This window comes from Liolophura sinensis, chromosome 8, assembly GCF_032854445.1.
Source record: "Liolophura sinensis isolate JHLJ2023 chromosome 8, CUHK_Ljap_v2, whole genome shotgun sequence".
Classification (NCBI taxonomy): Eukaryota; Metazoa; Mollusca; class Polyplacophora; order Chitonida; family Chitonidae; genus Liolophura; species Liolophura sinensis.
The window spans coordinates 9,671,380-9,685,853 of NC_088302.1; the positions used below are offsets into that span (position 1 = coordinate 9,671,380).

Sequence of the window (14,474 nt, forward strand, 5' to 3'; positions counted from 1 at the left end):
TGCGTGTGTTCTCTTTCAACGTGACCATACACATGAATTATCATTTTCTTCATCGTGATTGTAATTGTCTTATATAAAGCTGTGATGGTTATGAGGTATCTTACCGCTGATGGTGTTGATGTCCTTGTCGTTGTTGCTTATGATGAAGATGATACGCTTTTATTTAGAAAATGCCATCTGCACTTATAAATCATTTCAAATAATTCATAATTCCACACATGCAGCATAAAATATTGATTTCCAGATTTTCAATTTCACTGCAGGAGACATGCTGACATGCATAACACAGAATCTCATCACGATCAAGTCTGAAGCACTGAACTCGATTTAGTGGAGGTTTTTTGTTTGTTTGTTTTTGTTTTTTGTTTTTTTTTGTTTTTTTTTTCATTTTGGCACGAAAGATGGCTGCTGCTGCGAGCGAGGTAAGGATTTTTAATATAACTATGTAATATACAATATGGCATGCCATCAATGTGTGCGACTTTCCAACCAATCGAATTGATTAACTATTTTAACACGTCATGATTATAAAGTCTTGTAATTAGTGAGTGAGTTGGTATCGTGAGGTCACATGTCGATGATCAACAAATATGCAAAATGGCGGAGGTCACCACAAATAGCTATTTCTGTCGGACCCTGAGAAAAGTTTACGTTTTAATTAGTTTATGTACATAAATACTGAGTTATATGGTGAGTCATATCTGCGTGTTTTATCAATACCTCGGTGTGTGTGTGCAAACTGGACCTGTTATGGTCTATTGCAATACGTACGGTAAGCGCTGCGCACACGCTGATACCAATGATGCTGCCACAGGTATGCATGGCGACGATCGAAATCTGATAGTCAGCGACACAGTCGTGAGGACGATGTGCCTGCATAACAGATCGATACAGGACTTAATTTTAATACATACCTCCACTCATATACAATGGATTGCATACCTGCGCTAACATTAAGATCTCTCAATAGATGGATTTGGAGGGATAAATAGATGTTGTGTGTATTAACAGAAGGATTAGGTACTAGGGTTATACGCTTTAACGCACATGGCTGATTAAATCCTACTTCATACCGGGTGCGGTATTGTACAGCCTGGATGGTTACCATTTTTTTTCGCGTACCCATTCTTAGGCTGAACTTTGGGAAGATAACTTTTAGGCGCTTTCACTAAAGTTACAAGAACCCCTCATGGGCAGTTCTTGACACGCTTTAATACTGAATGCTTTGGCACCGGCTACACAATAATAGCTGGTTTATGAAGACAAAGTGTGCACGGGTCCTGCGTCTCAATGGGAGACAGTCCAGGTACTTTGAACCTCACCTGGTCACACCTTTAATTAACAATAATGCAGAGTTCACGGTATTTATATTTAGGGCTTTGACTAAGGATTGAAAGGACACAAGTCTTCAGCACTGTGGCACTGTGTTATCATTCTCATCAAGGTACCAGAACATATGTAAATTGTCATCGCTGTTAGACTTCTATAGCAGTATGGATTTTTCAGACGACTGGCCTCCATGCTACATATACAGGCTTACGCACAAACCATCTTCTATGCTTGTAGCAGCTCAACCTAAAGGCAGTCAAGCAGACATGGACGACTCGGATAAGATGGAGGATTTGGATTTACTAGAGAAGACTTTGGACGAAGTAATGCTGCGCTCTCCGATCAGCCCTGATAAGGCTTGGGATTATTATTGGCTTTCATTTGGGGAGGACCAGACGGGTTCCCCTGCGCAGACGGAACACGGGCCACATTTGGCGGGAAACGAACATGACCAAAAAACGGAACAGCACAGCATACAAAACGAGGGCATCGAGGAACCGCGGCCCTCTGTCCCAAAGCTAAGGGAAAGTCCCGAGTCACCCGGTAAAATACGCCGACAACCTACGGAATCACCCGAAGCAGGGCTGAGCGAATTATTGGCATGTCCGATCACGACCAACGTTATTTGTAATGGAGAGGGAGGGGTGAATGGGGACTTGGCACAAGGACAATCAACAGATTCTGGCAGACCGCACAGCCGTATTGTGAACTTAAAATCTGATTTGTCTAGTGCTGTAGGAACTAGCGGTGTTAATACATCGAGCTCATTATTTACAACCAAACAAAACATTAAAGCTGCCAGGCCGCGAAGTCTTGCCACTGCTGGCCATCGGGTGTGTTTACCGTTAACTGTTGAAAAGGTCAAAGCTGTCACAGCTGGTGAAGGTAACATTCCCATTGATATTCACGGAGAGACATTCCCATATGCTGACGAGGACGACTCGCTAGCTCAATCCAACCTAACTTGGTACTGCCGTGCACCGTCCAGCAGTTTTGACGCTGGCTTTACAAACGGTGCCACAGACAGTGCGGATTTCGTCATGTATCGATATGGCTACACGGGATATTCGGACAGCGGGTCTCGGCGGTACCAGGGAGGGTCGAGCGGCCAGAGTTCCAGCTACAGGAGCCCTACACTCTCACAAAGATCTTCGTATTCACGACCAACCATGATATCATCCATTTCGCCAGTTTCATACGGAAGCGGATCTAGGAATACATCGTATTGTTCATCTAGTCTTCGGCGATCGACTTCCTTAGGGAATGATCGGCCGTATTATACACGGAGCAGCACGGACAATGGCTCTGGCTCCAGACTGTATTATGATTACAGTTCTCCCACTCCAGGTACATACCGAAAGACGTCAACGGCGACCGTCAATTCTATGCCAGAAGGTATGAAGAAAAACGATGCGGAATCAGTCAGTTCAAAAAACAATATTTCAAAAACAGACACAGGTTCGAATTTATTGGACAAAAACCGTGAAAAAGATAATAATAAAAGCGCGGACGTTGTTGTTGGAAAAGCTCAAACTACCACACCATGGTACCATTCGGCGTATTCTACGTACAGCAGTCCTAGTAAAAGTGCAACCGATGGAGAAGAGAAATCTGGGGCAAGTGCTGAGAAGCAAACAACTGGGGAGGGTCATAAGAAGGCACCTGGTCGTTTTTATATCAACATGAATTATGAGCGGTGTTACCCGAATTCTAGAACAGCTGAACAAAGAACAGGTACAGAGAAAGTAATGAGTCCGTCAGATAAGAAAAAAATGTCGTATCAGTCTACGCAGCCAGTTAATTTGACACAGGATGGGCCAGATGACAAGACAAAAGTTGTCAGCCAACTTAGGCTAAATAACTCGGACGAAAAACAAAACAAGTATACACATAACAGGCAAATATGGTCACGGGCAGCTGATTGTACAAATATAAGCTCAGAAAATCATAGTGATAGTAGTGAAAGAAGAGGACGTCGTGAGATTTCAAACAGTGAACAGTCTGTAGTACATATCACAACAGCTGGTGAGAAAAAAATTCAAAATATTGATTTAAAAGTGTCTGGAAAAGTGAAAGAGGCCACAGGGGATAAAGCGGATACGTCGGTGAGTGATCGAAATTTCAAAGACTCATCCAGTCATTGTTTAAAGTCATCTCGCGGTCTGACAAGTACACCGTGGCATACAGCTATGGGCGCGAATGTTCAGTCGACTCACTCATCCGAGTCGGCAAACGAAGAGGACGCAGGCAAGAACATGGAGGGCACGAGCAGACGGCACGAGAGCAGGGACAGCTACAGAAACAGACACAAAAGCGAAGAAGAGGATTACGTCCTCACGGAATCCACAGCTTCATTTGTGTTTCGGAACGGACAGTGGGTGCCAGAAGGGGGATCAGACGACAGTTCTACCTCAACTCACAAGCCTCCTGAGAGAGTGACTTCAACGTACAGCGCGGCGCCATTGTCGTCGTCAACTCAGTCTAGGATAGACTCCACCTCGACGACCCGCGGGTCGGAGTTGTCAAACAGTGGACGTGATATGCCTTACAGATCAACATCCCAGTCATCTGCTGGTAGCGTGAGTTCGTCCAAATATGAATCTGCCTCATCTATGCCCGACTCTCCCGGGGTTTCAACCAGTTGGTATCATTCAAGGGGAGGTAATTCTGAGCGGTCTGAGGACAGATATCGGGGTCGTCCTGACACTACGAACACTGACTCAACCCAGACTCAAGCTAATAACACTGCTATGAACTTATATACCGAGAGAATGAATATTATTTCTGGCTTTGATCGAGACATGGATAGGGAAAGAAACAGAGACAATCCTCAACAGACGGTGGTTACAGAAAAACTTCACATTCCTATGTCACCTCCTACTTTTACTGTAGGCAGCCCGAAGAATAAAACAACGGGTAGTTATTTGGATCAAGATTCCGGTAGGAGACAAATATCAGTCGATAATGCAACAGCTTCATCTTCGTCAGGGCGACGTGGTAATTTGGGATCAACAAGTGGCAGGTCGGGTGAGTTCTCCTTTGATAGAGGTACAAAAGAAACTCGATCAATGGCGGCATCTGCAACTTCTAATACACCGTATTATGTGACAGAACCACCCGAGGAAGAAATAAGTCGAACCGACTCTAACAATGACAAAACTTCAATTCAGGACCGGACTTCACAGTCCGATGACAACACAATACTCTTTATTGACGAAGATAATATAGTTGAGATAACCGATGACAAGCCTATGGGAGCTCAAATTTCAAGCTCTGACAGGTATGCCAGTAACAGTCGCCATTGCCGCGAAGAAAACCTATTTAAATCTAGCCATGGGACTGTAGAGTCACGACGCGGTGTAAGCTCAAGGGACACAGCCGAATTGCCCGCAGGTGTAGACATTACAACCGGCTCGAGCGACCTGACAGGTCAGCCCTACAGCGGTGGAAATGTAAATAGAGAAAATAACACGACCTCTTCCGCCGGGTCTAGTCAGCCAAATATAACAGGCTTCAGTGGTCTAGAGAGAAAATCACAGCACTCTGGAGAGAAGCGGGTCAGCGGAGACGGAACTGACGTTAGGAGTCCCAGTCAAGACACCTCATGTGTAGGTGAAAAAAGCTCGCTTAGTACAAATGAAAGGCTTGACACTGTCTCAACAGCAGAGCGACCCGGGCCAACCACACAACTGCCGAGAAATAGTTCAGGCAGTGACTCACAACACCAGGACGACGGAGCGTTAGACAGCATCGAGAACACAAGAGGTTTTTCTGATCGAGGGAGCATGTCGAACAACCAGATAAGCGAGAGACGAGGTGGAATTTATTACAATGAGAACGTCTCCCGGAGAAATGTCACCGGTCTTCTCGCCTCCGATCAGGAGGATCGCAGGAGGGCTTTGGCCCTTTCGCAAACAGAGACTAGGCGCAGTGGTGAAATGCTTCAAACTAACGACCGATCTGAAGTGAGGCAAACACACGCAGGTCAGACCGCAACGAGGAGAGCGGCCGGAGTAGAAGTGTCTAAGGACGGGGACAGAAGTCGATCGAGAGACGTAACGGACACCATAGACAGGAACCGTATAGACACCGAATACAGAACTGAGACCCCCAGCGGAGATGTCCAGGTATCCAAGGTGAGAGAGGACAGACATACCCACAGCCACCAGGATAGACAATTACAGGCAGAAATAAAAAAGGACGGTAGGGAAGTCAGACAGTCCTCCTCATCCAAATCCGAGTCGGCTCAAGTGTCACGTGTGACAGAGTCTGGCGATTCCAGAGTCTCACAGCGGCAGGAGAGACACTTCAAGAGTTCCAAGGTGACCAGGAGCAGCAGGACTTCCGGTTCCGGTTTCTCCAGAGACGGATCACTGCAAAAGGCCATTGGATTTGGATCTGACGACTCTGACGACGATTGGCCGCGCGGTGGACGAAGTCGTGACTTTGGAGACGGTTCGGCGGTGTCCACCGGTGGGGAAGTTGACCGGTACACCGGACGAGAGTCTGACTCCGATACTGAGCTAAAGGACGACGAACCTTACAGAGAAACCATTGTCCATGAGAACAAAGCGGCCGAAGTGTTGACCAATTCCGTGTCTCGAACCGACAGAGAAGGAACCATAACTCTTGCCGAGGAACGCCAGCGAGGACTGCTGGATCGTGGAGTGACTAGGAATATTTCTGAGAGTGGCAATATTTCCACCCAACGCGTGCTACAGCGCCAACAGGTTCAGTCCGCAAGGAGGACGGCATCGTCCAGCTACTCGCGGTCAAGTGGAAGTGGAGGTGGGGATTCTGGGACTGTGTCTGCCGAAGACGAAGCCGTGATTCTTGCGGCATTGATAGGGAGACTCGAAGAGAAGGAGGTTGCCCCGTTCAGCGCCAGTGATCACCTGTCTCGACAGACCTCCACGATGGGATCGGAGAGTGGGGCCATTGTGCCTATGGTGAGGAATACGGAGGATGTAGAAGGGGAGGAAAATGCCCAGAGTGCGGAGGAGCAGTCCAGAGCAATCGCACGTGCCAAGCTTGAATTCCAAGGTAAGAGGCGACATTTGTTATTAAACATAATACAACGTCAAACCAAAGCTTTCTAAAACGAGATAATACACTGTCAAATTAAAGCGTTCTAAAACGACAAAATACATGCTGTCAAACTGAGGCGTTCTATGAGGACACAGTGTGTCGTGTCTTTCGTGACAAATTCCAACTGGATAGATCTATATAGACAATATTCATTTATTCAGAACAAACTTCATTAGGGCACCACATTATACAGACTTTTAAGAGTTATACATATTTATACACAATGTCTTCGTATTCATGCCTAATATATTCCTGGTGAATATACATGTAGTGATGGGTTGAACAGTTTGTACGAAGACAGATCAATGCTAAAGCATTAGCATTAAACCCCTCTGGAGTTAAGACTACACTTCTTCCCTAGACTGAAATAGGACAATCTTTATTTGAGAACACCATACTTTAATTAAATACATATGATATGTGTAGTATGTCAAAGCACTGACTAATAACAAAAAATAATATATTTCTAAAATTTGTGTAGGGGCATTTAGTATTATAATGATGTTAAAGTGTGTAAAAACGAATTATGCGCTGTAACCAATGCACTGATAGTTGGTATTGTGTCTCACAAATATATCTGAACATATATCCTTATTCTATGTTGTCGCCATAAGATTCATACATTCAGCTCCATTAATTAAAGTTTCAAAAAGCCCATAGTTGTATAAGTAATTAAGTAAATTAAGGTGCAAGCAATGCTAATGTAGGAAATTTATTGTAAGGAAGAAGTGCACTGGTGTTTTTGCGAACAAACTATTCACATTAATGCATGTATCAAACATGGAAACGCCCAAGATCCGATCATTGAGGACATGTTTAGTAATTCCAGCGATAATTTGCCCAGGGGCACACAGCTTGAGTATATTCCACCCTAGGCAACATATGTATACAATAATTATAATTAACAGGACATGAACGACAAGCGGAAATAACTGTCACTATTGGGAGAACAACAAAAAAAACACAGATCACGTTCTGATACAGAAAAATACAGTACTATCTGCTACATGTACGTTCATTATTTTATAAGTGATATATAATTAATGTGAAGTGGGTTTGTCATAAAATCTGGATGGCCGTAGACACTGGTAAAACGATCCTGTATTTTCGCTGGCCTCCATTTATTGGTGTCGGAAATGACATCAATTCGATTTTTCGTGTAGGGGTGCACTTATGGAATAAGAAAAAGAAAATATTATGTTTTTGTAGTTATTAACTGAATTAAAATGCCAGTTATAGATACAGAAGGTATCTTGTGATGAAAAAGTCGAATAATAAAGGATAATCTTTCACTTTTTAAGTAAACAAAAGCCTATAACTGTGTGTTTCAAAGATTGAAAAAGCTGGTCCCAGGATCACGAAGCTGTGTTAGACCTATCAAACCTTGTTCTAACCTCAAAGCGATTTACCTTGCTAAAAATGGGACTTATCTTAGGAAGTTTTATTTTGATACTCAGAGTTGTCTTAGACTTTTATGACGAAATTGAAAATTAATCTTTAAGTTCAAGTATAAGTTCAGGAATAATACCACAAAGTAAGATTAAGACTGACCTACGTGTAAGACAGCTTCTTGACCTTTGCTCAGAAGAAGTTCAAGTAAACTGCTACATCAGAAACAAGATTTTATGTACTTGACAGTATTTTCTCAAAGGCTTATCATTTATTGGGATGGAGGGGACAAAACTGAAACTCGATAAGCGCACAGTCAACAAAGATGTTATCATATCACTTGTCACGACAATTAATTACAGTGGATTGAAATGGTAAATACATAAAACTGAACTCCTGAAAACGACAGTAGAAACAAACAGTTTGCAGTACATGTAATTTGATAGCTCATGAATGCATCTACATAGTGAAGAGTATTTTATTAGCTAATCTGTCCAGCATTATGAAGAATTTTCATGAAGTTGTATCATATCAATATATACCCAAAACACTGTTGATTTTGTTTGTTGTTTTTGCAAAGTTGCTACTTGTGTATTTGAAACACAAGTCTCGAATTATAAACTTGCAATTGATCAGTATAGACGTGGAAAGGAAAGCACGCACACACTGCGTTATAGTTTACTAATATGGAGGAAACAATTTAAGAAATGAAATAAATTTATTTATCACGGTAAAGGCGTAAAACGTGAGTGAAACAACAAAAGACAAACAAATGTAGTACACGTGTCGTCATAACAACCACATGTTGAGGACAAATGTTGACACGTCTGTAGGCTAGAGTTTGATGACAGTATAGTTACATGTACACTTTCGGAGTGAAATGATCGATATCTGTAAATTTCTGTAGTTGTTCTCTAACAAAATGCCACTCTGTGTTATTGTTTTTTTATAAAGTTTTCAGATTACACTTCGACAATATGCAGCGTTAAAGTTGGTTGAGTATCGGCATTCCACAAAATAGTAGGTGCACACAAATAATGCAATAGCGCAATAAAATACACAACACTGATAGGCCAGCAGCATTACTGCACTCAAAAACACTTCACGTGCCCTGATGGGTACATCTATTTGTACGTCTATTTCTTTTACATGAGATATAAGCAAACCCTTTATACTAGAATGGGACTATCAATATGTACTTCCATATCATTGTAAACATTTATAAAATGTTTCATTCTTTTCACGATATAAAAAAAGTATTGAGGAAAAAAGTATTACAGGGTCTCATAAACCACAGACAGTGCGTATTTAGTACACAAATGGCCACGTTAATCACTGCAACAGGGATAAATTAATGTTCAGATTTGCTACAGTGATTTGTAGACGGCCGTTTCCATGACTATGATACCTAGATAATGTCAATCACAATGAGGTTATATTTCCCCTCTGTCTACCCTATTGTTCAGCTTCTAACATATGGAGCATCGATTTTTCTCCCGATTTTAGTATACATTGTCAACGAGATAGATATATTGGGTTCATTAACATTGAAGTGTCACTCAGTACTTGTGGGGGTTTAGCGTCGTGGTGTGGCTGCCAGATCACGTGATACATGGGCGGACTTTTTTTTTGTTGTTGTACGAAATGCTTCCTTGTCTATCTTTATTAAGTAATCCGTGTGGGTATTTTGCGATGATCATCATGTGAAGGCAACGTGAACAGTGTAAGTTATGGCGACTAAATGACGGGGTCAGCCTGACACGACAATTTAACACCCACACACCCTCAACATTACACAATGGAATAGACCATCCCTGTGGTGACAATGCTACATTGGGAAAAGCTGAAGCCAATCCTGAATTATTATACCCTCTCTCTCTCTCTCTCTCTCTCTCTCTCTCTCTCTCTATATATATATATATATATATATATATATATATATATATAATTTCGGGTGATATATGACACATATCGACTGTCAAAAGTCTTAACCACACACTGAGAACGGAAGTGGATCGTCAAATGCATTAGCTAAAGTGCAGAGAGAGGGTCAGAAGGGACAACAGCAACGGGATATACGCAGCTAAAAAGCCTTTTGTTATATAGCTGCATATGTTTACCACGATGTGTAATCATGTATTGTGGGTTGTTTAGCAAACAGTGGTAAATCTGGCGAGCAAGTGCTATATTATCAAGTCACAAGAAGATACAACCTTGTCCATAACCCATTCAAGTTTAGATTAATCACTACCCGCTTGGTTCGTTTCAATTCACACACAATTAGAAGACACTGCGTATAATTTCACGGTTATAAAAATAATAGAATCGTATGCAGAACAACTCTAAATGACAAATAATTCAAAATGCAACCTAAAAAAAAAAGAATACATAATGTAAAGTATTTAGCATTATAATTTGTCAACGTGTGAGTATCCGTGTCCTGTGTTTTGGGATAATTCAACACAGAAAGGTCACAGTTTTGTGTTAAGTAGCAAAGGTTATGTGAAAATATAAAACAAAATTGGCTGTTTCATGTGACAGTAGGACACTGGTACATTGTCTGATGAGGTAACCTGATGCTTGTGTGTCACAGATATAGGATACGCATTTGCAAGGTACACAGCTTCTTTATAATCTTGTGTTGTATTGTTGCCTAAGACGGATGTTTTCCCAGGCGTGAAGGGATTCTTGTCTGTGGACTCTCCACAGAACTCATATCGACTGACAGTTGCAGACTTTTACTGTGCATATCAACTAACACAGAAATGTCTTTGTTGTTCTTTAAAGAGAGCTGGAGAGGAAAGGTTCTACTGAAGTATCGTTTTTTTCACAGCACGAGGCCTTCAGTGCCGGTCTGTTATTTACGTAGATTCAGTTTGGTGCATGCCTGAGATTTTACCTCCAACTGTTATGTGTAACTCGCTGTAACTGGGAGTTATTCAGCCATGAAATAAATAATATAAATGGGTGAAAACTGGTGGTTTTCTTTGAAAACCAACTCTTTTAAGGTGATAGCTGGACCGCTTTACGCAGTAGATACTTATTCAAATCACCGATAGGCAGGAGTTGCTGAAACTCCGCATGTAAAGGTAAAGGTAATACCCGATACGCTGGTATAGGCTGAGATATATAGGTATGTTGCACGTAAGATTGCATAATGATCTTAAATGGGAAGTAAATTATTTTGCATAGGTCTGAATATTGCTTGTGATTAGGCTTCGAGATTTACAGCTAATTAGGTTCTGTTAGAGGGCGTTGTTGTTGTTCTCTTTGCTGAGGATGATCTTCTTGACCGCGGCTGCAGTTTTGAAATGCGCATACGTCGAAGTGTTTTATGCTTCCTTGTACACGCTGGCTTTTCACCTGTCCACAAAATGAGATAGAGAGAGATATGAAAACGCCAACCATGTCCCAATATTTTTGTACACACCAAACAGGACATCGGTTTCATTCTGAAATTGATCCAGCCTTCGTATCGAGGAAACAAACATTCATCAAAGATTGAATCAAAGTTTTGATTAGGTTATTTCGCATTTTATGTCATTGCGACCTTAACATTTGTCTGTTTAACGATTAACGTTGTTTGTTTTGTCTACCTCAGCTCGCCAGGCTAAAGTAAGACGCCCCGTGGCCCGTAAGAGGACGATCATCGTGGACGAAGAAATGATGGAAGAGATGTTCCTGAGATGCATTATCTGCCGAGATCGCTACGATACCGACGAGAAAACGCCCAAGCTTCTACCGTGCCATCACACGTTTTGTCTGGAATGTCTGAAGGAAATGTTCCGTGTGGAATCGGAGCATAGGCAGACGCTGACCACGGCATACCGTGACAATGCCCCCAGCTTCGTTACCATCCACTGCCCTACATGCCGAGCCTCTCACATGATTACAGATAAGGACTTTAAGAGTTACAAATCAGACCACAAGCTTCTGGAACTGCTTGAGATTTCAGCCTGTCCCAGCAAAGGTAGTCTTGGTTACTGTAAAAGTCATAAAACCCAAATCACTGACCATTTCTGTGAGACTTGTCTCCAGGCTGTCTGCAGCGATTGCAAAGTGTTGGACCATCGTGAACAAGATGGTCACGTGGTACACTCACGCGCTGAGGCGTTGAGGATCTACGCCAATCAGGCGTTGATCACGTGCTGTAATGCCGACAGCGAAGACCGGAAGCTGGCAGATATGGAGCGAAATCTGTCAGGCGCCTTAGATGTCATCAACACAAAACTGTCCAACGCTGAGGAAAAGATCAGGCAGACGTTCGACAAGTTCAAGGTGGCCATCAACAACAGGCAAGATCAACTGCTGGAAAAGATCGAGACGGAAATGGGGAACCGGAGAGAGGAATTTTCAAACGATTTGTCTGAGATCACGAAACGCATGGAGACAATTGAGAAGACGCAGACCACCACGAAACAAGCCCAAGAGGACGAAGACGTCGAGCAGATGTTCACAGCTCACCAGAATGCGCGCGAGATGTTCAAGAACACCTTCGAACCAATCAAACATCCTAAATCAAATATTAAATCGTCATTTCATTACGATAAGCGTGACCGCGCAAACATCATGAACACGGTGTCGGACCACGGCATGATTACATTCATGAGCTAATGCGAGCTTGTCATTAATCGATCAAATTGCAAATCGTAAGGAGAGTTCTATTGTTTCATGAGTATAAAAGATACCAAAATTTAATTAGTAAAGTATGCAATTTAAACTACACAATAAATGTCAAACGTGGACTCTAAACAATGTATGTCTGCCACTTTGTTATGCATTTTATGAACACTTTGTTACCATAGCTACAGAGAATGAGGACAGAAAGGTCATGTTCATATTTTGTCGTCGTGTTTTAGTATTTTTTTTATATTTTACTGGAGGATAAATTTCATTCTCAGTGAAGAATATTTTTGAAGTTAACAGTTTCTTAATGCTTTTTCTTGTTTTCATATTAAAATTATGACATTAAGAGAAGGGGAGAAGCGTATTTAGTGCTCTATGTGTGATGTGAAATAATAAAAAATGAGCTAAGAAAGATCTAATTTTTGTTTCCATTTTATGTAAAATAAGGTTTTTCACAGGATAGGGCTCTATGGAGAAAAATCGTGCCATATTTGGGTATGTGACTGAGAGTAACAAAAGTGCCGGAAGGATAAATCCCGTGAGAGTAAACATTCCTTTCTTTTGGCGATGGTGCGGTGCTGGCGATCAACACGGCCATTAAAGGCGTGACTGTCATATCGTTGTCACTACAAATCAACGTTTTTCAATGCGCAGATTTTCAAATAACCTTCATACAATGACAAAAAGTGTTTTCAGTATGACTTTTAGTAATTACTGACCGGCCCATCAGGGTTAAACGCCTCTCCTGTAAACACAGATTCCTAGAATTCCATCAGACGTGTACTAATGTATTTGTATTTACAAGCATCACTCAAAAGTGTATCCAAGTGATCAAAATGTATATTTTGTATTTTGACTGTTCCTTCAACGGCATATCATAAATGTATTCGTCACGTTTCCTCTGTTCAGTATTTTAAATGTGTTTTCTTTCTCTTGTCAGAGAAAACTGTATTTGAATAAAATGTTTTGAGAATTGAATGAATCATGTTTCAGATACCAAAACATCATGACTTTGTATTTTCATTTGCTATTTCAATGAACTTTTTGTACTGTATGAATACAGATTTTTGTTCTTTTCCATACTTATAATTTTGTAAATACATATATCATTCCGGACTAAGATTAACCTCAAAGGAGAGAAACAGGCAATAAGTAAGACCATATCCGTATACGTTTGGAAAGACTAATTTATTAAGTGCGATCTAGCGTAAAACAAGTGATACTCAAAAGTAAACAATTCGCCAGAAAAGTTGCTTTTAAATTTTATATCCAAATTAAGTAAATGTTGTCATACATCCTCTAGAATATAAAAATATGTCTGTCATTTTGAGGTCAGATTTTAACATGTCTGTGACAGTTCACTTGTATAGTCGATAACAATCCTGACATGCAAAGATATGTTTTGTAAAATCTATGTGTTGAAGTTTTGAAATTATGCCATAAAATCAAAGCTATGTGTAACCATTGTGAAGTTGTATATTCTATGTACCTGACAATTTCAGAAAGTCAAAGGACGTTGTTAATTATGTCAAAACATGTTAAGTTCATTGTACAACTGACATCGTTTGAAAAGAGATTTACATTTAGATGTCATTATTGTTTTGTTCATCTCGTATTATTAGGTTTTATGTGTATATGAAAATTATTAATAAAAAAAGTCTTACCACCATGTTGTTCTCCATATCTGACAGAATTACTGGCATGCAGTTGATTGTTGTAGTGACCAGGTAAGTTATAAGTTTGAGCTGTAAACAATCGGTTTATTTACATGATTGTCGTTTAACATCGCTTTCGGTTGTATTTCAGTCGTATGATGATGGTGGAGGGAGTCGTCGCTGAGTGGTCAATGTGCTAGTCTTTCAGTCACTAGTTCACAGGAGCCATTTGAATTGATGCTGACTAGTGTCGTCTTGTCTGAAGTCCGTTGGAATCCACTTACCTTCTCCCAGTATTAATGCATATGTCGGTGGTTTAGTCCAGAACTTCCTGTTTCCTCCGCCATTGCAATTGGCCGCCCTCGTGCAAGTAAAAAATAATGAGTA

At 41.3% G+C, this 14,474-nt stretch overlaps 1 protein-coding gene across 1 annotated transcript; it reads left to right on the forward strand.

Annotated features, from left to right (window-relative positions):
- Positions 1 to 2,579: 2,579 nt before the first annotated feature.
- On the forward strand, positions 2,580 to 14,096 carry LOC135474019 (dentin sialophosphoprotein-like). The gene is made up of 2 exons (XM_064754000.1): positions 2,580 to 6,372; positions 11,408 to 14,096. Exons 1-2 carry the CDS (start codon positions 2,715 to 2,717, stop codon positions 12,418 to 12,420), a joined length of 4,671 nt encoding a protein of 1,556 aa, XP_064610070.1. The 5' UTR covers positions 2,580 to 2,714; the 3' UTR covers positions 12,421 to 14,096.
- The last annotated feature ends 378 nt before the right edge of the window (positions 14,097 to 14,474 follow it).